Raw genomic sequence first — 25,444 nt, 5'->3', positions numbered from 1 at the left:
TAAGAAGACAATGTGGTGGATGTTTATTTTCTAACATTAGGAACTGACTCTCCATAACCCTAAATTTTGGGTTCACTGCATTAGTAAAATGGAGCTGAATTAAAACATTTTTTTCTTTTGTTACCATAGTGTACTTTTTCATCCAAAGCATCCATTTTTCCTCTTTCCTGTTCTCATTTTAAACTCTGTTCCCAGAAGAAGAAGAGAGAAAATGGACAATTCTTTATCTATTCCTAGACTTTAAAGATTAATATTTCCTTGTCAGTCCTTTCCTTTCTCTCTCTAATGTCCTTGAAACATCATTAAGCATCTGAAGCTGGTGGATATAATTTGGAGAAAGAAGTACAGTTTTTTAACCAAAAATTTTAAGTTTTTGAATTAAAGGAAAAAAAAATATCAAAATCAGGTCTATATTTTCTCTTGATATGTAAGGAAATCCCTTGTGATTCTGGCATCTGTGGAAGAGGAGGAAGCTACATAATACCGTTTTTAATAGATTTGGTCCGTACTTTGTCCTACTTTTCATTTTTCCCCTTTTAGAAACACAGACCCAATGAGATTTTTTTTAAGTAACTGCATGTAGAAAGTCCATATTATTTTTCTCTTTGTTTGTCGGTTGTTTTTATTTTCTCTCCACCTTCATCTCTTCAGGAAGTGGGAATAAAGATCTCATTCTGTCCTATATTTTCCATTTGATAAGTCTGCAATGCATGTTGCTGCAGTCTTCTGATCTTCTAAGAAACTGCAGCTGCATTTCCGCAGCATTTTATCTCTGCACAGTCTACCAGAATGCTGCCATTTCACATATCCAGCATGCCCCACACACAGCTGATTTCTTGGAGTGACAGAAGAAAGTCTAATAGCAAGTCTGCCTATGGCAAATGTGAGGTAGATACACAGGGACAGAGGTTGTGCAGACTTGTCTCCTTGTTCTGCACAGCCGACGTTTACCCACTGCCTTGCATGCCATGCTTTCTGGTAGGTCCCCCCACCATAAATGTCAACATGGCCACAAAATCTGAGGCAGTGGTTGCTTGATACTGAAGAAATTGCTAGTCATCAAAAAAAAAAAAAAAAATAGTAGTACATTGGCATGTAGGAAGTGAAGATCCGCACAGAATATCCATTTATTTAGCACAGCCCCATAAACAAGTTTTGGTGGAACTGCTGCATGATAGTGGAGTTTTAACTTAAAGTTGCAGCAGGAATATTAGGTTTTCTACTTTTTTGTATAATTAGCTACCATCCTGCAATTTCCCTCTATAATTGGCATACTTAACTGTATGATTTCCTACTGGTTGAATGATTTGCATCTTCCCATGTATTTTTTTGCTTGCTGAATCCTTGCTATTACTATACTAGAAGCTTGTACAGTCTAGACTCTTTTTGCTACTGCTTTGTTATTCTCATTTACTCTTTCTTTAGCTGATGAAAATAAGAGCTCTGTGCTGAGAGTGAGCATTTTCCCATTGTTACCTGTTTAACAGCACTAAGGTGTAGCAGGTCTTTTGCTGATACCCCAACAGACTTCACACAGACATTCATAACTCTGCTTTATGCCACATGTTGGTCTTTTTTATATAACTGACTACGTCAGTAGTCAAGGAAATATTTGTTAATGATAAACTTAGAAAAACAGGCAGTCTGAGATTTCATGAAGTTCCAAATACTGCTTGGCCTTCCTTTTCTTTCTTTATCACATTGTCACCATTAGAATATTATGTCTTGGGATTCTGGGAACTCTTCTCTGATGTTGCTTTGCTAGGGAGAATGGTAGGGTAGCACAAATCCGCTCATTAAGATCTTGGATGATGTAGGACAAGAATCTCTTTCTGTCAATAAATCTGTAAAATAAAATGGTAGGCAAAATACCAAGACTGGGTTTAAGTGGGATGCATTGTGTGAAAGGAATCTTTGTTGTAGAGAGGAATTCAGTGGTTGACATGAAACCCTGAACTTTCAAATTCAAAATGATATGGCTGATAAACTTCCCCAGGGTTATTTTGACAATCCCTATCTTAAAGTTCAACATATGCCAATAAGTACTATATAATTAACACTCTTTACATTTGCAATGCTGGTGTGAGTGTAGGCTGTCTTTTTAATGGCAAGTTTTCTTACTAAATTTCAAAAAGAAAACGGTGTGGCAGTGGGCTGCGGCATGAAAATTGAAAAACTCTCCCATAGCTATGTCATGCAAGAACAGTGGTGAACAGTAGTTAATTATTCATTTAGTACTTCCTCATAAAAGGTGTTAATTTTTGAATGAAAGGAGTGTGTGCCGGATACACCTAATTCAATTAATCCACAGCATAATATAAACTGAGTAAATAGTCACCTGTCATTTAATGAAACTTTATGAAGTAATAGACTGCTTTTTATTTCTTTCTTTTGTGTGTGTGATGTTGGCATTGTTGTTGTCATTATTATTATTATTATCATCATTATTTTTTTATTTTTATTATTAAAATTTTCATGAAACTCATCTGTTCACAATTCCAGTTAGTGAAATTGTTGGAATGGTGTCACAGAAAATCTCTACCCTTTCTGTATAAATTCACTTCACCATTACATTGCCTTCTAATATTCACATCAATATTATTTTTGTCAAAACATGCCATTCTGCCTATGGATTGGGGCGCAGAGCTGTATTCTGACATAATCCGAACACCAGTTAAGACACCTACTATTTCTGAAATTCTGAAATTATTTCTACTGATACTGTTAGAAATGCATTTTTTCTACTTTCTGATTTATCTGCTTGGTATCCTATTGCTTGAAAACTGTCATCAACAGCCCAAGATTGTCCCTTAATTCACTTTTTAAAATTAAGTATCTAGAGTCTTGGGTAACAGCTTATGCTTCAGCTGATGTTTGTGACAGTGGGAGGAGGTAAACTAGAGTCATTATGAGTAGAACCAGGTCAAAAAGTCATTTGGTTACAGGTAAAAGCCCACTGATAGGACAGCTGGGGATAGAGGGAAGAGAAAAAATCAAAAGGTAGGGAAATAATGGAAGTAAAGAGATAGGACTAGGCTGAAGGATGGTGTTTCTGAGTGGAAGCAAAGTAGCTGAGATGTCATAAGCATGCCACTTATTTTCAGCACAGATATCCTAGAACATTATAGCATTTGCTGGTGTATATAACAAAATGATTTGTGTTTCTCCTCCTGCAAACATACCATCCTAGTGAACAGTTTAGTATCTCAGTAGAATTGCCCACATGAATATTTCAGCTAACTGAATATAACTCAGTAAACTGTCGGTGAGAAATGCAGCTTTCATTAAAACAAGAAGATGAAACATTGCAAACTTATTTCATTTTACTGCTGACAGAAGTATTTTTTTAACTCAGGGCAATTATCTTGGTTATGGGAAGGGGAAATGCCCTAATAGATGTTTTCTGGTCTGTTCTAATCTCTTTATGCTTTTTCTTTTTAATCATAGGTTTCTGTGCTCGAGAGGCAGATATTTGACTTCCTTGGTTATCAGTGGGCACCCATCCTGGCAAATTTTATACACATTATTATAGTCATACTTGGCTTATTTGGAACTATCCAGTACAGACCTCGTTACATAACAGGAGTGAGTATTTAATTTTATTTACTTATTTTGATGTGTGTGTAAAAACAAACAACAACAAAAAAGCATTCCAAACTCTATTGCTTATAAATCAAATAGAAATCTTATCTTGGTTTAACTTTTTTCTGCAATATTTTACATTTACTTATTATACTTTTGAGACACCTGCAATAATTAAGTGGTAACAACCTACAAAAGTTGAAGTCAATATGATCACAAACTACTTCACAATATGAACTTTCAAGAAGTGAAGTCAGTTTAAAGAATTACAGCATCCTTAGAATTACAGGGATTTAGAGCTAGAATAAATGCTAGCCATAACTTTCCTAGATGCACTGGACCTCCCCAACAGATCTATGATTTATTATAGTTACTTGTTATTGTTATGAACCATTGTTGCTGGAGTGCCTATCTGTTATGTATATCCCTCCTAGAAGTTATAGTCAAAGTTGAAAATGAAGTATAAGAATATGGTAAGAAATGCAGGTTTGATGGTAACGGACTGAGAGCTCCAGAAAAAAAGTAAGGATTTGGACCTTTATATTTTTAATCCATTTCTTTTCCTTAGTCAGCTACCCCTCATACACAGACTCACATACAGTATTGCTGTACTCTCTGGTACAATACAGTATTAATGAAATCCTCATTTCATACTCTGGGTTTGGTTTTTTCCCCATTTGTAGGTCCATAAAGGCAGAATAACAAATCTGAAAGTCATCGTTCAGAACACCTTTTGTTAGAAAGAGTTTTGCATAACAATATTTCTATCAAAATTGACTGCCAATTCAGTTAAAGCTTGTATACTTTTCAGAGACAGACAGCAGTCAAAAAGATTTGCCTGTACACAACCATATTTTCATGGCAAATGAAAATAACTCCACTGAAACTACACCTGCTTCTGCAAAGTCTGTTTCCTCTTACACTGTTCCCTCATATACCAGTAATCACTCAGGAGATCGAAAGGTTTTGCTTGTACGCCTGTGCTACAATCTGTATTTCAGTAGTGTGGTGCTAACAGTAATACATTAACATTTGTGTCTGTGTTTCTATCTCTGTGATTTCCTGTATGCAGAAAATGTGTGTCCACATTTATAATGTCTTTTGCATGCACACAATTTAATATATTCCAACACATATATTATCAACATTGAAAAATATATTGCAAGCCGTAAATATTTAGAGTGTTTCCTTCAGGTCACAACTCTGGGAGTCATGTGAATGTGAACTGGAGCTTTCTTCTTCCGTTTCTAGTTCTTTGACCAGTACAAAATGCTTGAAAATAAAAACCCAAAATTCAAGCAAGTGTCAGTTAAATAAAAAGGGTAAAAAGTTCCATCCCAAGATTATTCCAAGGCATAAAAACGAGCATGAGCATAAAATGCTTCGCTGAGCTAAACAAAAAAGCTAGATTTAAATGGCCTTTTCAACAGGAGTACAGAAAATTACCTGCTACAATGATGAGTGCATCGTGAATGGGAAGGAATACCAGCCTTATAAATGGGTACCATCCACATGAGTTTCTGGATGGTACGGTTTATGCCACACCATCCTACTAATTTTCACACATATCTTTTCTTAGAGCTCCCCCTCACTGTGTAGCCCATCTGGCTTTGTGAGTTTGCCTCCCTGCATCCTCTCGTTGAATTGGATAGAACCAATCTAAGATCAAATTGTTTGCCTTGCTCAGATTTTATAATAGACACCTGTATCTGCCATTTATCACAGACTGCTTAGATAAGGAAACAGTGACAAAACTTTCATTTAGTTGGATCAACAGAGGAGTGCTGTGATTTTTTTCATTTCTACTGCTGTTCTCTTTGGAGAGTATCTAAAGTCAGGATGAGGGAAATGGTACTGGTCACTGGAGGGACAGATAAGGGAGCTGCATCCTTTTATTCAGTTCCACTGGGCCCAGAATACACACCTTGTTGAAGCTGGGCAAAACTCAATGGTGTTGTCTGACATCAGGAGTAAAGTTGAGTTCAAAGGCAAGAAGAAAGACAACAGCCTATAAGCCTGCAAGGGTGTAGCTATGAGGTTTTAGGTGAGTGGATGTAAATACTCAGACTTCAATAGATGCTGCAAGGGTCAATCTATCTTGAGTGGACTCTACAGAACCCTTAATCCACAGTCACATTAGTACTTCAAGTATAGCTTGCTTCAGCAGAACTACAATAAATTTCCTTTTTACTGTGCATGCTTCATAAAGGATATCACAAAAATGTTTTCCAGAGGTTGTGAATCATAGGTTAAAGGGAGCAGGGAGGTTTTAAGGTGAGATTTAAAGAAATGATTCAGTGGCTTAGGGAGAAGAGGAGATAAGTTTTAGACAGATGGGACACCACAAGTGAAAGTGTGTCCTTGAACTTCCAAGAGTCACAGGGAAGTTTAGAAGTGGGTGAGGGGAAAAGGTGACTGTGTGGTTTTAGGCCTTGGAAAATAGTTCAAATGACATGGGATGCAGCAGTTGTGGTGGACAAAGAGGACAGGAAATTGAAGTTTAATATCATCAGAGGGGTTAATCTTAATATAGGTTCAGAAAGAACACATTCATTTTTGCATGTAAACCTAAACCATTAACCAATAAATGAGCAATTGACGCAGGAGGTGAAACATCTGTTCTGAGAGTGGGAATGAGTGCCTTTTCAAAGATGTCTCTTCAAAAGATAATAAGTAAGCCATTTTTTTGTAAAAACAGTAGTGATAAAAGGACTGCTTAACAGCACTATGCTGAAAGAGAGAATAAGGATTTCAGTAGGAAGAAAGGTTAGCCAGTGTAATGCCTGAGATATAAATGTTGGTTTTAGTAGTGCTATCATAGGATCCATCAATGCAAATGCCTGAGAGGCAATACCAATGCAAATTGTTAAGGGTTCTAGAAAGAAGCAATGCTCTTCAGCTGGGTAGGGCTATGCCTGGAGGCTCAGTGTCTCCCCATTCCTTCTATAGAGGGATTCCAGCTGTGCTGATATGCTCAGTGCATATTCCTCACTCTGCTATGGATTATTAATCGCCTGACTAATCTAGTGACCTACTACAATGGAGTAACTGCATCAGTAGACAAGGGAAAAGCTATGGATATAATCTATCTAGACTTCTGTAAGGCTTTTGATACGGCCCCCCAACATTCTGGCTGCTAAATTGAAGAGATATATGGGTTTGACAGATGGACTCTTAGATGGATAAGGAAGTGGCTGGATGGCCACATCCAAAGTGTTTTACTCAATGGCTCAATGTCCAAATGGAAACCAGTAATGAGTGGTGTCCCTCAGGGGTTCATACTGGGACCAATAGTATTTAATAACTTCATCAACAACATAGACAGTGGGATTCAGTGCACCCTCAGCAAGTTTGCAGACAATACCAACCTGAGTGGTGCAGTTGATTTGCTGGAGGGAAGGGATGTCACCCAGAGGGACCTTGACAGCCTTGAGGAGTGGGCCCATGTGAACCTCGGGAAGTTCAATAAGACCAAGTGCAAGGTCCTGCACGTGGGTCAGGGCAATCCCTGATATCAGCACAGACTGAGAGATGAATGGCTTGAGAGCAGTCCTGTGGAGAAGGACTTCAGGGTACTGTTGGATGAAAAATTAGACATGAGATATCAATGTGCTCTTGCAGCCCAAAAAGCCAACCGTATCCTGGCCTGCATAAAAAGAAGTGTGACCAGCAGATTGAGGGAGGTGATTCTCCCCCTCTATTCAACTATCCTGAGATCCCACGTGGAGTACTGTGTCCAGCTCTGGGGTCCACAGTACGAGAAGGACACGGACCTGTTAGAGCAGGTCCAGAGGAAGGCCACAAAAACAGTCAGAGGGATGGAACACCTCTCCTATGAAGAAAGGCTGAGAGAGTTGGGGTTGTTCAGCCTGGAGAAGAGAAGGCTCTGGGGAAACCTTATTGCAGCCTTTCAATATATAAAGGGGACTTAAAAGAAAGATGGAGAAAGACTTTTTACCAGGGCCTGTAGTGACAAGGCAAGGGACAATAGGTTTAAACTGAAAGAGGGTAGGTTTAGACTGAATGTGAGGAAGAAAATTTTTGCAATGAGGATGGCAAGACACAGGAACAGGTTGCCCAGAGAAGTTGTGGATGCCCCATCCTTGGAAGTATTCAAGGTCAGGTTGGATGGGGCTTTGAGAAACCTGATCTAGTGAAAGATATCCCTGCCCATGGCAGGAGTAGATGATCTTTAAACGTCCCTTCTGACCAAACTGTTCTGTGATTCTATGAAAGAAAAAGAGTAAGGAAACGGCACTATATTGTCATGGTTTAATCCCAGTCAGCAACTAAGCACCACGCAGCCACTCATTCATTTCCCCTCCACCCAGTGGGATGGGGGAGAAAATCGGGAAAAGAAGTAAAACTTGTGGGTTGAGATAAGAATGGTTTAATAGAACAGAAAAGAAGAAACTAATAATGATAATGATAACACTAATAAAATGACAATAGTAATAATAAAAGGATTAGAATATACATGCGATGCACAATGCAATTGCTCACCACCTGCCGATTGACGCCCAGTTAGTTCCCGAGCGGTGATCCCCCCGCCCCCACTACCCCCAGTTTATATACGAGATGTGACGTCACATGGTATGGAATACCCCGTTGGCCAGTTTGGGTCAGGTGCCCTGGCTGTGTCCTGTGCCACCTTCTTGTGCCCCTCCAGCTTTTCTCGCTGGCTGGGCATGAGAAGCTGAAAAATCCTTGACATTAGTCTAAACACTACTGAGCAACAACTGAAAACATCAGTGTTATCAACATTCTTCGCATACTGAACTCAAAACATAGCACTGTACCAGCTACTAGGAGGACAATTAACTCCATTCCAGCTGAAACAAGGACATATATGAATTGATGTTTTCTGGTTCCTGCGTTATGAGAAACCTTTGCAATCTCATTTTACAGTTTTCTTAACATTTCTAGAAGGCAGTCTCAGAATATGCAAGAAGGACAATAAGTCCCATTTGTACTGAATGTCATTCTCTCCTCCAAACAGAGGAATACACCTGACAGGTGAAGCCCACCTTATGGCTCTCCAGTGCTACAGAGGTAGCACTGTAAAATTAAGTAGTCTGTTTCTTCACTGCTATGGGAAGAAGATAAAGGAATGTCTAGTGGATCTTGACAGTGACATAAACAGATAGAGAAAAACTTTGAAGTGTATTATGAAATATAAGAACTTGAGGAAAATCATGTCTGGGAGGTGGATTCCACTTTAATTTTTACAGTTTATTTGTACCTTCTAGACTTGTTATATTTACTTTCTCTAGAATTACTTCCAGCAAAGAGAGAATTTTTGTACAATTCTGTAGGTTTTGCTGAGCAGTCTTATAGACAAAACAAGAGTGATAAGGAAGTGAAAAAGCATTTGCACTGAACAATAAATTCTCCTGCATTAGGCATATAGTGAAGACCCAATACCAATAAGAGAGAAAACTTTTAATCCAGAAGGAATTACATTGTTTCAAACCTGTGATAGTAGGAGATTGTACAAATTGTTTTCTTGTAATGACTTATTCATTGCACAGTCCAAGTGGACTTTGGTTGTATGTGAAGCAAAATTATGCGGTGGACAATAACGTTACTAACATTTTCCCAGGGATTAATTTATTCTGTTCTAGTATTTTGTCCTCTTAAACATGATAGTAACACCCCCTAATAATAGTGAACTTAATAGGCACTCCTACAGACCATGATATACTAGCAGAAGAGAACAAGGATCTCAGTTTCACACAGAGCAAATTTGCAACCTTTAAGAGCAAAAAGAATCTTGTACAGGATAATACCTGGTCACATTAAGTCTGGGAGAAAAGGATAGATTATTACTGGTACATTACTTAACACGTAATTGCTGATATATATTAAAAAAGAGAAAGAGGCAATTACCTTATGTCTGAGCTTCTTGCAGCATCCTCAGTCTGCCAAACCATTAGGCCCCAGAGAGTATAACTAAGTTAATCTATGTCTTTTTAAAGACTAGACATTGTCAATCGCTTCAGCACCCCTAGTGGGATCTTCTTAATGCCTTATATGACAAGTAGCCCTGAGTCTACCACATCTGGTATTTCAGCTGTATATTGCAATTTGGTATCTTCCATGGTTTTTAAATATTTAAAGTAGTACATGAAAGTGTGCAGCAGTTCATCTGTCATGTGTACATGCCAGGATACTAACAAACAACATTAACCATGCCATAGAAAACTCTAAAGCCAAGAACAGTAGAGAATCTGCAGTTCTAGAGCCACGCTCTCTGAGCTAATTTTTTTAATTTTAAGGACAGACTCCGTATAGTTAATGATTTGGCCAGAATTTTTGGTGAGAAGACATTTCAGGAGACCATTTTGCTAAAACTTGTAAGAGAACCAGTTTTCAGTTCTTTTTCCTGATGAAAGAGTTATTTATATTAAAAGAAAGGATTCCTATGCTTAGCGTTTTTTAATAACTGAGTTCTGAGTTTAATTTACCTTATTGACCTAATCCGATTTATTTTCCAGATTCTTGTTTTATTTAAAATAAGAAAGTGTGTGTACTCAAGCTCAATACAGGAATTATTAAAAAATGTATTTTACTTCTGCTTTCTTTATAGCTGTTGGGAAAAAAACAGAGAGAGAGACCCATTTAATAAAGAGGAGAATGAAATGAAATGGAATGGTCATTGTACATTCTGGTCAGCCTGCAAGGCACAAAGTTCTTGAAGTCTATGAAATCAGATTCCTGCCTGAGACTGCTCTCTATAAAGGGGTTTCTCATGAAGTACTTTGTCTCCATTCTGAGACAAATGATTCATTGCTTCACCTTAATTGTACTTATTGGATGATTTATTGTGTTGCAACTAAAATGTAGACATTTAGTTATAGAAGGAGGTACATAGTCACAAAAAATACTTCTATGCTCTACACAACTTTTCAGAGCAAATGATAATTTGGGGACATAAGCAATAATCTTCCGCATAATTGTTTTGAGCTAATGCCCAATAATACTGTAAGTACTACTAAGTAAATAAAGACCTTGAACATTTTAGTAGCAGCTCTGTCTGTTGGCTGTCACAGGAGACTGTGAATCAGGATACTGATTCTGTTTCAAAATGTGCCATTGGCAAGATGTTTTGTTTGCTAACATGTCGTTCAAGCACACATAATCATATTCTTCAGTTTGTTCCTTGATTCAGTAGTTTGCCATGGATAATAATGAATGTGAATATTTATTCTGTTGTTTGTATCTATGCTCTTTCAATGTATTCAGTTACTGAATACAATATTGCTAATACTCAGCCTAGATTTCTGGTAATTTTAATTGTAAATTAAGCAATAAAATAGCTGTATAAATAAATAGATATTATATCTACTTATCTTTCAAAGAAGACCAGCCTCTTAAACTCACGTTTCTAGCACAAATGTGTTTGAAAAAACAGAATTTCTTTTCTGCAAGTATCACTAATACCAGCAACAGAATGATTATTTTTTTAGGATATTCTGTCACTATATTTACTAAAATCTTTGCTGAATGTCAACCAGAAAGTAAGCTGAACAAGACTGAAGTAAATCCACTTAAAATTGGAAATGGTACTTGTAGGAAACATTTTTCATTATCCATGCTGTTCTTGGTGTAAAATTTCCAGGATTTATTGGTTCCAGTCAGGCTGAAAATATCATGACGCAAGCTGATTTGTATTTTAGTAGTTACCGGCCAGATCAAAACCAGGAAGTGTGTGACCACAGAGGTTGTATTTCCATATTAGTAGGAAAATCTGTGTCAGTAAAAACTTAAGTAATGGCTAAAAAGTCAGAGATAATCCAAATGTATATATATCCACTGGAAAAGTTAGAACAAAAAAAGAAAGGTGTCCCAATGACAAGCAATAAAAGAGAATGTTGACAGAATAGTAGTTTCCTCAAATAGTAGAATTCCAGAAATTAAGCACTATATAGTGAGCGTGTACCTTAAACAGGGAGGACAGAATAGCTATTTTATTTGGGAAATGCATGTGTATAAAGTTCTTACACTTGGTAAGGAGTAACTGGAGGTACTCATCCAGTAGTTTCAAGTCACAGTAATATAAGCACACTACCATTACACTTTCAATCAGAAAGATCAAAAGGATTCAGAAAATACAAACTACACAAGATCAAGGAGATAATAGCATCCCACAAAGTGTTCATTATGGAAAGCTCTGTCTACACCCAAATAGAACAAATGCTCAGTCAGGCCAAACTTTAACAAAATAGTTCCTCAGTTCTTACTCATTTTATTCTTGGGGCCGTTGATTAAAAATTAGTCACATAGAAAGTTTGCCTTCAGTTGAAAGTAAATCAGATGAGTTTGTTAAAAAATAATTATATCTGAGTCATCAAATAATAGTGACTAAAATAGTAGTGGTCACTGTGCCTCAGAAAATATCAAGAAAGAAACATTTATTACTAATCCTCATCATGGTGAAAAATGGGAAATAAAATCTTGATCATAGTTTAGGATCCCCAGAGACTCCCAAATTAAAAAGGAGACAAAGCAAAGAAGAAACAGCACACTCATATGGCTACTTAGTAAAGATGGTTAACTAAAATTAATGTCACTGTGTGAGTTCATGTCTGATGAAGTAAATTAAAAAAGAAAATTGCTAAAATTATAATACAGCATAGGATTGTACAGAAGTAAGAAAAAGCTTTGAAGAGCAAAGTGCATGACCAAGAGTATGAGGACAAACAAAAAAAGTACAGAATAAAACCAGAAAACTTAAAAGAGCACTACTAAACCATGAAAATGAGTATTGCAGAATCATTTTTGGGACACTCCGGTAAAGCTCCAAATCATAACATGAATTAAGACTGTTACAGTGCTGGAGAATCCACCTCGACCTGAATTAACTCCAAGTTTCATTCATGGTTTCATTTTCATTATGCCAGATTAATCGATACTAAATGAAGCACTGGCATTTTATGGTATAGTAATTACTGCATAGGGGCACTTTCATGAAATGCTTTCCATGCCATGAAATGAGAATTCTGCTTAGCACTTCCCACGATAAGTATTCGATATCACCAACGTTATTTTCATTACAGAATTTATACTAAATAGTTTGATTAAGGGATGCTTGCTGTTTGTTGAAGATCATGTTCCTAAAAAGATCCTTTGTCCTAGTCAACTTTTCAGTAATCCTCTTTCAGATCTCATCAGTGTTTTCTGAAATATCTCTGTATTCAGAAACACCTGGAGCAAGAGCATGTTATTACAACTTTTTCTCTTAAAAATTCTTATAAAAGATTACTGATAACAATTTGGATGTCACAGAAGAGTAGAGTTTGGGATTCTTTTTATAGTCTGTCCTTTAACTACTGGATGCTACCTCCATGAGAATGACCTTTTTAAACTTTGCTAACTGGTGCTTTATTGGAGAGTTTTGCTCACTTCTGGTAGATGCTGTGAAAAAACAGTAGGGATGTAAGTAGAAGACTGCCCTTTGGACTTTAAACAACATTTGCTGAAAGGGATTTCAATTCACAGGGAGGTATGCTGTTTAATAGAGTGCTTTTGCTGCTGTTGTGTTAAAAGATTAGATTTTAGTATGTTGTGGATTTAAATGTGCTTTCATTTATATTTAAAAAGACAGGCTCAGCAGTTTACTTTTGAAACTGAATCTAGGCTACTTTATGGTAGAGGTGGGAATGTGAAGGGAGTAGAAGTTAGTGAATAGCTAGCTGGTCAATGTCATAGCTGTAGGGGTTTGACTAATCCAAATTTTGAGTCTAACGCCTTGCATGCATACAGAATTTGAACAAAGAAAAGCGTAAGTATTCCAATGGTCAAAAAGTCATTCTTTCTTTATGCTTATTGCTTAGTTTATTGATGGAATATTAAATATCAGTTAAAACAGATGGTCTGCTTTTGTACCTGATAATCAGTCCAGAAAGCTAGTCTAGGCTTTGATTACACTGGGGTTTTGATTTTGACTTTTAGAAATATTTTGATAACTTGCAAGAGATCTCAACAGATCTCAAATTCTCCAGCCCTTGAGATTCAGCTGGGCCTTGGGCAAATATGTTGGAGAATCACTTCCAGTATAATATTATGCAGAGTGCACCTGTCTTGACTATATGGAAGTAGATGAAAGAAGGTAGCCTACAGTAAATTTCTCCTGCATTTTCTGCCTTTTTTTGGCTCTTGACTTTAAAATCTTCATAGTATTTAGAATAAAGACCACACAAAGTAATTATTTTTTTTTTTCATAGAAATTGTCTGAGTAAAGTTTGACTACTTTCATCTGCTCTCTTCATTGGAACATATTTAGGTGTGAGGCATTGAGGTACAAAAGGATTAATCTAAAGGAAATTATGAAAAGGAAATTTCTTCTGTGTTCAGAAAACCTGACCCAACTTCTTCTTAAGAAAGTGTAAAATATTCTTTCAAGATTAAAGAGTACCCAGACAGTTAGTCTACCAGCTCTAGGGAAGCACAATGGAAAAGAAAAAAAAAAAAAACAAAACCCAAAAAACTGTTGATCAGAGAACTAGTCAAGACATAAAAAAGAAATGATCCCAGCTAAGTCATCCTAAGTCTCTGATTCCTCTAAGTTGTGTATAAGACATTACTTTTTCAATAGTCCCCTACTGTCAGAAAACAGAGTTCTAAAGCGAAAAAGTGTACCAGCCCTCTGGAGTTTCATTGCAGATAATTGAGTGAGAAGCTGTCAGACTCCAAGAGGCCTTTTAAATAGTAAACATTTTGAAAACAATATAAACTCTTCTCATTTATTTGAGCATGAAATCTAGTAGGTTCTTAGAGCCGCTGAATCTTGAAAACTAATTTGGGATGTTTTCAGAAAATATGGTGAAAGGCACCCTGGACAAGACTCCAGGACAGAGTTTACTTCAACAACAGTTCTGCTTGGAGTTTTGTTTTCTTTTAGATTGAGATGGATTTTCATTAATTTTCAGACTGTTTTGTAAGTTTTCCATTATAACAAATCCTTTTAAAGATACTTAGCTAATAATGTTTTTTAAAGTGGTATATATGTTGAGTATTAGAAGATGAAAGATTATAATTTGCATCATTTAATGAAGTACAGCATTGATTTCCAGGAAATTTTATGCAGAACCTGTTCAGTGCATGAAGCTGTCTGATAATTTTAATTTAAATCCTTAATTATTAGTTTCATAGCAGGTTTAACTAGTGTAGAATTCAGCTACATTCATCCTTTCCTAATGCTTTTATCCCCTTTCAATGAATTGTATTCACATTTAAAAAGTAGCCATTCAAAATGTCTCTCCCTCATCCATTCCACAGAAAAGGAAGGTGGTTTTCCAGGGAGTCTTCACTGAGGAGTACTGTGTAGAACTGCAAATAACATATAACAAATATGGTATTTTCTTTTCATTCAAACCAGAGAGCTCACTAACAGAATCCCTGGAAATGTGCCAAAACATGAAGTTCCTACATTTCATTTTCTCTTTCTTTAGAATAGATCCTCTGGTTTGTCACTATAATGACAAGCAGGGTTTATTCTACAGGTTTTTTGTGGGGTTTTTTTGTGGTTTTTTTTTAAGAACTAGCAACCCTGTCTGTTAAAATAATGTCTAATTGGCACTTTGTAGTTGGAATACTATAAAAGGCATGGCGAATGAATGACTTAGCTGATGATGTCTTTAACAGATACTCAGAGGAACAGATTAGAGAGAAAATCCATGGGTTTTGCTATGGCTACCTAAACTGCAGTTGAAAGCATTAAAATTCTCTCAAACACCCAATAGCTCTGGCCAGCTAGAGATAATTAAAAATCAAGCGAGGGTAAGGTAATGTTTCCACTGCTCTGAGATGACCTCTGTAGTTCAGTGCCAAATATTTCTCTTTATCTAGAGTAATCAGATTTCCTTGTATTTCCCACAGTTGCTGCTATACCTGTTACTGTGGATTTCCACACTGTTTATTTAGTATTTTTCTGTCTGGCATATATCAATTACTGCTGACATTTGCTTGTCTAAGAGGTTAGAGCTCTATCTTTTTATCTTGTACTTGTTTATAGCATGCATTCATGGAGTATCTGTCCACCTCAGAGCTTTTGATGCCTCTGTCCTTGTGTCACACTACTGAAGTAGGGAAGTACTCCCCCCACTGCTTTACAAAGTGGGAACTGAAACACTAAAAGACTGAGACTTTTTCTCGGTACCAGAGGAAAGGCTGTGACAGATCAACACGTGAATCAATTTTTCTCAAGTTACAAGCCAGTGCTTTATCCACTGCATAATGCAAACATAGAGATACCCCAGACTCTCTATAAAGTCTAGGAATAAAGATTGGGATCACAGCTACTTTACAGCGTGGATTACTTCTGTAAGAAAAAAAGAATAATAAAGCAGTCTTTGGACAGTATCTTTCTCACCAAGGGAAGAGTCTGCCAATGCCTCAAGCTGTCTTTACGATAACTCTTTTGTCAGACTCAGTGGCTGTTACGATGGTGACTGGGACCCGTAGTTGCACTCCTTCCAGGAAAAGATTAATATATTTTAATTAACAGCTTACACCACAATGAGATAAGCATTAGAAAAGAACAGGAAACATTGCCTCTAGTCCAAACTACCTACCCAAGACTCACATTCCTCTGCTCCATTGCCTCTCCTCGCAACAGGCTGCAGGTTCAGAGCTTGTTCTCGAGTAAAGTCACGTAACAACGGCTCTGCTGCTACTCCTCTTTTGATTCCAGCAATTTCTGTACTTCTATGTCTTTCTCTAGTCTCTTCACCTTGATTCAGCCACTGATCTCCACACATATATTTAAAACGGCATTGTGCTGCATGTAGCTAAAACAAAGCTGTCTGTTTTAAATTAAATTAAGTCTGTCTAACAGTACTTACCAATACATTGCACTGAAACCTAGTTCTTGTTTTGGTCAACTGATTTGAGATTTAGGCAATCTCAGTCATTCACATGAAGCTGACTTTGGTCATAGTTGTTTTACATCTCTGCACAGGATGACCTGCCAGTACATGGAGTCCGTCCTTATCATTATTTCCAAGAGTTTTTTCTAGACAATGTGACTGATTCTCTTCTTTTGTGAGTTTCGTTGTCACCCTGAGGTTATGCTTCAGGAAAGGCGCATTGAGAATCACACAGAGCTGTACTAGTCTATTCATTTACAAATCACCATTTCCAATTTTGAGAGAAGATAGAGATGATTTTCTTCAGTCATTCCAAATGTGGCTTTTTCTTTTGCCTTCTGAACAAGAACCTACATAAAAATAATTCTGTAAATCTCCTTGTCACAAATCTCCATTTCAGAACTTCAGACGTGTTTCTCTCTTCTCGTCTGTACTTACCTTTTTCAGTTTTTAATGTTTTCATTATGATTTTCAACTCCCAAAGCTCCACAAGACAAGGGACGCACTACTTTTTTCAAGCTTTGCCTGTTGCTATGAATACCATTACCAATGAAGATACATTTTCTGAATGACACTAAAAGGCAAGATAAACAATGAGTCCAGCTGCAAAATACACTATTAAACATGTTCCAAAATTTCCATTGCTCCCTATTTCTATAATTTAGCTGTCAAGGGCACTATTTATTTGCAGTTTGTTTTTATGGGTTATTGTGTATATTTGGGCATAGATGTTAATGCTACATACATTCATGTTGGATAAACTTAAGTATAAATAATAAATAAATTTAAAATACTAAAGATGATAGTGAAGCAGCATTTTATGTGCTGTGAACTCAGCAGGTGTGATTTGAATTATAAATACCTCTTAGGACAGAATTTTGCATATTAATATAAATTTTACTTTTAAACAAGTCTAGTAAAGTAACATTGTAGTTTTACAAGTAAACACTATGATTCCCTCTATACCAGTTTGAGCTACCAATGGTGCTGCTGCTCAGTTTGGTTCCTAGCTGCAGTTTCTTAGCCATTTCCAATCATACTGTTCATTAGATTTTTTATTATTTATTTATTTATTTATTTATTTATTCTATGAAGCTCTACTGCTGTTTTCATTGATTTCAGTATCAATTTTGGGTGAGTACAGACATAACCAATTTTGATTTTCATGCTACTTTATTCACCAATAAGCCACTTCAAGATTCTGTGGTGCTTCTGCTCTGAGACAAATGTGTGGTTTTGCTTTTCTTTACCTTATGGCTTAAAAAAATTTAACATTTAGCAGTGGTGGGTTTACTGTCCAGCCAGAAAAATACATCACTTATTAGAAATAGCTACAGAGGTTTCCAGGTTAATTAAATCACCAGCTTTAGGAAGAGCCTAGGTGTTGGTCCTTGGGTAAAAATTTTTGTTAAAGGATAGCATTCTGTAACTAATGCATAAACAAGCACAATTATTTCAGCCATGTTTTTGTTCTTGTACGTTTTGAATTGGTGATAAACCTGAAAATAAAATCATTAATTTTAAGGTGGGACGTTTTATTTTAACTGTTTTCTATTAAGCAGTTTGGCATTTCTAGTCTAGATCTAAAGTAATCTTCTTCAAAACTTTTCTATCATGAATAAAACCCAAAAAGTTACTCATAGCCTGTGGCACTGGGCACTCTGCATATTTCACCTTAATTATGCATCTGCCTGAAGAGCAAGTTCCTGTTTGAAATTTAACGTTGAAACAAGTGTGTCTCTGGTTTTAGTTATGAGTTTGGTTTTACCTAATTTCTGTGAAGGAAGAAGAGCAATCTTCTGTCTTTAGTCTTGTTGACATACCTATTCATAGATTTGAAATGGTTTTGGTGATATAACTGGTACAAAGGTTCTGGGTTCTACACTGCTTACTCTTGTTAGTTAAGCCAATTTTGGATTTTGCCTTGATGTGCTGTATTCTGTAAAAAAATTAGATAAAATTTCTGTCTTGAGAGACTTACCCTGGTAATAAATTTAATTATTAGCAATATTAGTGGTTTTGCCTGCACGTCTTAGGTTGATTGACAGTGCTTTGCCCTCATAAAGATGTCATTGTTAAAGTCACATAACTATAGACACAGTGAATAAGCAGCCTTTTTGATACGTGTCTGTTTCTAAGATACGTTGCTGTTTCTGTGTCAGAAGTCTCTTTGAGATGACTTTATTGACACTGATTTTTTACCACTCAGTAATTGAATTCTAGCATAACTGATTGTAAAAATGTACAGTTTTACTTATGGCCACAAAAATTCTGAAAATGGGTGTTATGTGTTTGTGTGGCGCAGGTTTTTTTCTGGTAGCGGGGTAGGGGCCGCAGGGCCGGCTCCTGTGAGAAGCTGCTCGAAGCTTCCCCGGCTCCAGCCGGACCCGACTCTGGCCCAGGCTGAGTCCGTCAGCGATGGTGGTAGCGCCTCTGGGAGAGCAGATTTAAGAGTGGAAACCTGCAGTGAGTCGGGGGGAGTGGGATGTGAGAGGGACCCCTGTGCAGATACCGAGGTCAGGGAAGGAGGGTCGCCGGAGGAGGGGATGCCCCCGCAGCCCATCGTGGGACGGCAGGCTGTCCTTCCCCAGCCCATGGAGGGGAGCGGGGGAGCATAGGCCCCCCAAAATGGCCACGACTCCATGGGAAAGCCTCTGCTGGAGGCTTCAGTGTGTGACTGAAGATCAGCCCACAGAAGGGACCCGCGCTGGAGCAGTTGGTGAGGAACTGCAGCCCGCGGAAAGGACCCACGCTGGAGCAGTTGGTGAAGGACTGTCTCCCGCGGGAGGGACGGACCCCATGGCGGAGCAGGGGCCGAGCGCGGAGTCCTCCTCCCCCTGAGGAGGAAGGAGCGGCAGAGACAAGGGGTGAGGAACCGACCCCAGCCCCCATTCCCCGCTGCCAGGGGTAGGACGTGGAGAATCTGGGAGTGGAGTTGAGCTGGGAAGGAGGGAGGGCTGGGGGAAAGGTGTTCTCAGGTTTGGTTTTACTTCCTAATATCCTTGTTTCGATTTGACTTATAGTAAATTAAATTGATTTTGTTTCTTCCCCAAGTTGAACCCGTCTTTTGCCCGTGACCATAAGCAGGGAGTGATCCCTCCCTGTCCTTGTCTTGACCCACGAGCCTGCCTTTATATTTTCTCCTCATCCCACCGGGGCCGGGGTGGGGGGTGAGTGAGTGAGCGGTTGCGTGGTGCTTTGTTTCTGGCTGGGCTAAAACCACGACAATGGGTACTGGTCAACAGTCTACATTTCAGCTCAGATGCAGATAAGACTATGAATAAACAAAACTGCATATATTTTTCAGAGACCTAAAACTGATATTTAGGTCTATTCAAGGTGCTGCACAGGAGTTAGATTTACAACAGAAATTCAGGAATTAATGTTCTAGTTTAGTAGGTGCAATCTCTAATCAAAGTGTAGAAATGTATAATGTCAAACAAAATGCAAAATGGAAACAAAATCCAGTCCACTCTCAACTTACAGAGTGTCACAGGATAAAAAAAAGAACTCACATGTTGTTGACTAAAAAGCCTCAAAAGGGCTGACCTAAGAAAAGGCATACACTGTACACAACTGTAAATAAACAATTCCACTCTGGAGACTTGACCATTAAAATGCAGTAGCCACACTAGTGGTTAAGACAAATTGTTGATATATAAACATTAAATACACATATTTATTTTTGTGTCTTAATCCGGATGTGAAAAATAGTAATTAATGTAAGATTGAAGTTATAATAAGTTACATAATATGACTGCAACGTCTGAAGCACAGCCACTGACATCCTTTTTGGACTTGAAGGTAAAGTCTGTACGTCAGATGACATAAAAGCTAGCAAAATGCTCATGAAATGAGGTGAAGAAGTCTTAATCCTTATATGCTGTTATTTGGACTCGATTGCACTTTAAAAGATGTGACTGCATGGTAGGAGGATTTGTGTACAAACCATATTGCTGAGAGTCTGTAGGAGCGACAGAGGTGTGATTAAGTCAGGGTAGTATTGTGTATGTTCATGCATGACAATGACTGGAGATTTTATATACAATGTTGCCTTCCCCATAAGACTGGTCTTCATTCCACTGGTGGGAGCTCAGATTTATCCCTTTCTGCCATCTGGGAAAGAGAGGTGCCAAGTGTGTGCTGGCAACACTGAAATCAATGAGGGTTTTTTTATTGTCTTCAGAGGAGTTGGGTTTTTCTCTCTGTGTGTCAGCAGAGTGATCCTGAGCTCTAGCTGATGCTGACACCCGTACTCTGCTGGGGCCAGGTATCCACATTCTCCTGGCCATTGCTCAGGGGCTGCGTAGACCTCCTGGCAATCCAGTCACTGTTCTGCACGCTCAGACGAGCGTACCTGGAATAGCACCTTTCAAAAGAAGAAAAATCCTTTTGTAAAGCACATAGGCTTTCAGGCAAGAAGCATGCTTAAAAACAATGTGAACTTGCTATGGAGTTACTCATGGAGAACCTGGGCTTTTCTTAAAATTTTCAGTTGTACTAGCATGCCTTGTGAAAATGTCATGTGGACAGGATATTGTTTAAATTCTCTGAATGTTGAATGAACCTGTATAGTTAAGTTAACCAACCTGACAAGGATAGTTTGAAAAACTAGAAATGTCCTGTCTTCAAAATTATTCATTTTCAGAAGTTACCCATTGGAAATCTATTTATCTAAGTGTTTTAAAAATTAATTCTTATCCTACTTAATTGGTTTATACTGAGTGGTTGTGGCTCTCTTCAAAGAGATAGGTTGGCTAAAATAATCAGTGTCATGGGTTTTTCCAATATTCCTGCTTCATCTGGATACAAAGGGATGGCTATTCTATACATGATTTTATTGTCAATAAAAAGGGACAGGCAAAACATTACAGTAACATAAAGCACAAACCAGCCAACTGAAAAATGGTCGTGAAGACAATAATTGTGGGATCACTGAACAGTTCATAAGTTCTTAAAAAGTATTCAAATTATCTTTCAGAAAAAGAAACTAAACTCATAAGATATTTACACTGTAGGCAAATTAAAATGCTAAAAAAATATTAGTAGGACTAACAGAATTTGCAACAGGTTTTCTATTTAAGCAGTACCTTGTCAAGTAGGAGAGAAAAGAACAAAATCATAAAGATCAAATTAAAAAAATCTTGTTATTTACTGTGAAGTATATGAATGTTTTCCTAAATTATTTAATGTTATCAGCAGTTATTTCTTTCTCTGTAGGAAGTCTATCCATACTTGTGCCTCATGATTTCAAAATAGGAACTGTTCCTAAAAGAAAAAGAGACTTACAGAAATGTTAGAGTAAAATTTTCTTGTCTTCAAAACAAACAAAATAGTATATGGACTTAATCACACTGTATTATTCTTGACCTTGCTTCTTTATAGAAAACCTTCATTTAGTACTTGCAAACCTTGCTGAATGCTCTCTCCTTGCCATTCATATAACTTAGGTCCCTATATTAGATCTTGTGTTCCTTAACATATTCTGTGTCTGGGCAATAATTAGATACTCTGCCACCTCTGGACTCCTGGACTTAGCTGTGGTGCAAATTCTGTGCTCAGTTCCCCTTCTCAAAAATGGAGTCTGCACAGTTCTGCTGCTTATGGACCCATGCTCTAGTTAACCTATCTGTAAAAATTATCCTTCAAGGTTCAACTCTGAGAGCTTTTTGTGCCTTTTCAGTTTTTCTAAGTTCCTTTTAATGCTCTTATTAGCCTTTGTATCTCAGTCTGACTTTCTTACTACATCTATCGGGCAAAACAAGTCCCTAGCTAAAAGGAAAGCAGGTTTTCAACATTTTTCCACATCTTCTTCTGTTGTTGTGTTTTGGAAATTCAAGTTTTTATTCCTATCTCTACAAACAAAACTGGATAGCCAATTTATTTTTTTTTATTTTTGTTTTGACTTGGCTGTCTCCTTGGCATAATTACTACTTCCTAAGGCCAGGTTATTCCCTCCTAATTTGCTTCGAGCCCTGTTTAGATAGGGTGGTGTGCATGTTGAATTGACTGATTCCAGTTCCACATCTGAATGTAGTCTTATACATATATATTCCAGACAAATCACTAGACTCCCTAAGTTTCACATATGCATATTCCTCAGACCATTAAAACTATGGTGATGATATGAGCTGCAAAATATTGGCTTAGTGATGAGAGCTCTGCAGTGCTCCAGTCACAGACTCCCAGGGAGTTAAGGGTACATTAAAGAACAGTATGTTGGAGTGACACTATTTTTTAATGTGTTGCTTAATAGTACGTAAGTATTTTCCCATTATTTGAATGACAAAATATTTCAGTATGTTTCTGTGCTTGCAAAACACTAACTCAGAAGTCCAATATCAACTTTAATATCTATCCAGGTTTAGCCCAATCAGTCTGACAGTTTGCTTTCTCTACCAGTAATGTACATTTTCACAGAAACTGGCATTTATTAACATTAGTGATTAGCATTTGCTTACAGTAGCCTCTCTGTGAAATCCAAGTAGAGATAAGAATGCTTCAAGCTGCAGTTGACTTTACTAAGTCAATCATGAGTTTACCTCATGATAAAAACAAAGTAGCTCACATTCACTAGCATTTTTCAATTGGTTTGTTGCTATTGCTAGAAGCCTAATTTTATTACAATTTAAATTTGACATGGAAATATATTTGCTTTGACAATTACTTTCTGCCAAGATATTTCAAATCTAGCTATGTGGGGAGGGTGGTAGGTGAAAGAAGAATAACTTGATACATTAGTGACTGCTCATCTGACATATGAGGGAAGAGGATTTAAGGTTCCATAGGCTCTGAATTGCTCCTACACATCCTGTGCTGGTGCTGTATTATAAGGCTATTGTCTGTTCTCGACGACTTCTGTTTAGTTGATAACTTTTTAAGTGTTTTGTATTTTTTTCTCTCCAATACACTTTGAAAACAAATTTGAAATGTCAAATCTCATTTTGCATAATGGGAGAGGGTTTTTTGGGCCAGCTTTGTTAAGTATCCTGGAAGGCATTTTGTGCTGGTTTGCATTTGTTTTTTTCCAGTGAGGTCTTACACTAGGTAACTATAACATTTAATGCTTCCCATCTCATTTAAATCTATCAAAGTAGTCACAGTCAGACCCTGCTATTACTTGAATGGGAGGACAGTTTGCATTTCTTTAGACTGTAACCTTTATCATGAGGGAGTGCAAAAATCAGAGAAATGTAAGCCCTCTCCCTGTAGGGGTTGACTCTCAATGAATAATCTATCATCTGTCTCTCCAACTATTTTATGTAATCTATTTGAACCTCCTTGGTGAGTGATGAGTGCCGAATGTCAATGACAGCTGTGTTAAGCCAGCTAGGAATATTCATGAATATGGTTGTGCGTAGTTTTCTGTTTAATTTCTCTGATATTTGGAACTACTTCTGCTCACTTATTAGGAAACATTTACACTTACTAACGTTTACTTGGGAAGTTACGTATGAAAAGCAAAGGGATTTTCAAGAATTAGTGTTTTAGTAGAATACTATTTGTTTATGCCAGTCTTCAAAGATCCAGTGCCCATTAGGACTAGTTAGCTTTTCAGTCTAGCATAGATGAGGCATGCTATTTTCTTAGCCAACAGCACATAAAGTAGTAATGCAATATGATCATTGTATCTCTGTTTTAATTTCTCTGGGCCAAATGAGCAAATGTTTCCTTAAAATTGGGTGAACTCAGAAGGTCCTTCAATGCAATTTAGGAGTGAGGCATGGTTTTACCCCTTTTTTTTTTTGGTTAGCAGAATGCCTTTAATTGCTGTATTTTTATGGCTCAAGGCCCAGTAAAATTTTGAAAACAAACAAAATGGAAAGGTACAATTTCATGCTTAATACCAATTTAGCAGGTGGGTGCCACTTTAAACAGAGTTACAGAATTAGTTCACAGTCAACACTTCCAAATTCTTTTAGGACAGTCATTTAGAGGCTTCCTACAGCTCAATAGATGTGTGTTAAGGCTTTTGTTTTATGGGGGAGAAAGAAATGAGAGAAGACTGTGACCGCTTTCTGTAGAAAATATATACAACAGCAAACAGCCTGTAGAAGGAAATAGGAACATAGGCACGTAAACTGCAACATAGAGTTGGCAGCATGATGCCATAATAAGGCCAGTATAGTACAGAACTATACAGACATTATGGTTGGAAGGGACCTCAGGAGGTTTCTAGTCCAACCTCCTGCTCAAAGCATGGTCAACACTGAATTTATATCAGGTTGCTCCAGTTGGGTCTTTAAAACTTCCAAGGATTCACATTACTTGTTTTTGATCTTTTATACCAAAAAGTAAAAACCTTTTTCAAACTATTCTAGCTGGCTGAGATTTGCACCAACTCTTGTGAAAAGAGGGTTACTCCCATAGCTTTAAGGACAGGATTGTAGCAGGATGGGTAAAGATCTGGATAATACAGCCATGCTGAATCCATCTTAATATGCCTTTGAAGCTAGACTGCACTGCTTTCAGTTGTACTTCTAATTACATGCACCAAGAACAAGATGACCAGATGACAAGGGGACATTTCTAAATGTGCTATACCACAGTGAAAACTGATTTCCACCCTTGTAAGGCTTTCCTGCTGTAAAACTTCTGGGAGGAGTAGTGTGGTAGGAGAATGGAGAACGACACTGTTAACCATTTAACTGTTTGAAGTTTTCCAGAGCTATAGATGAAATATTTATATCTACCAGAGGGAGAAATGCTACTAATCCATTCCTCATGAAAGGCTTCTAGTCAATAGTTGTGCGCATGCTGTGGTTGTCACCAGTGAAAATGGAAAGCTTTTAATATACATAACTGATAACAATTGTAATTTAAATTCTCTTTCTTTCCTTTCACTAATCCAGGGAATAAACTGTATCTCTAAACAATAAATAGCTGCTTTTTGGCTAGCTACTTATTTTAAAATGCTTCTCCAATTGTAAGTTTTCTCTCACCACTTACGTAGTTCTGTATGTCCTTCCAGAATAAACACCTGTCCAAAAATT

General features: G+C 37.4%; 1 protein-coding gene across 1 annotated transcript in view; it reads left to right on the top strand.

Annotated features, from left to right (window-relative positions):
• The window catches only part of NKAIN2 (sodium/potassium transporting ATPase interacting 2), a 565,357-nt gene that overhangs the window by 249,533 nt on the left and 290,380 nt on the right, over positions 1 to 25,444 (top strand). The window contains exon 2 of the mRNA XM_052781168.1: positions 3,448 to 3,585. Coding sequence (XP_052637128.1) covers positions 3,448 to 3,585 — 138 coding nt within the window. The remainder of the gene's footprint in view (positions 1 to 3,447; positions 3,586 to 25,444) is intronic.

This window comes from Harpia harpyja, chromosome 3, assembly GCF_026419915.1.
Source record: "Harpia harpyja isolate bHarHar1 chromosome 3, bHarHar1 primary haplotype, whole genome shotgun sequence".
NCBI classification, from domain to species: Eukaryota; Metazoa; Chordata; class Aves; order Accipitriformes; family Accipitridae; genus Harpia; species Harpia harpyja.
Note: the sequence above shows the minus strand (reverse complement) of the source record. Positions and strands in the feature narration are given on the sequence as shown.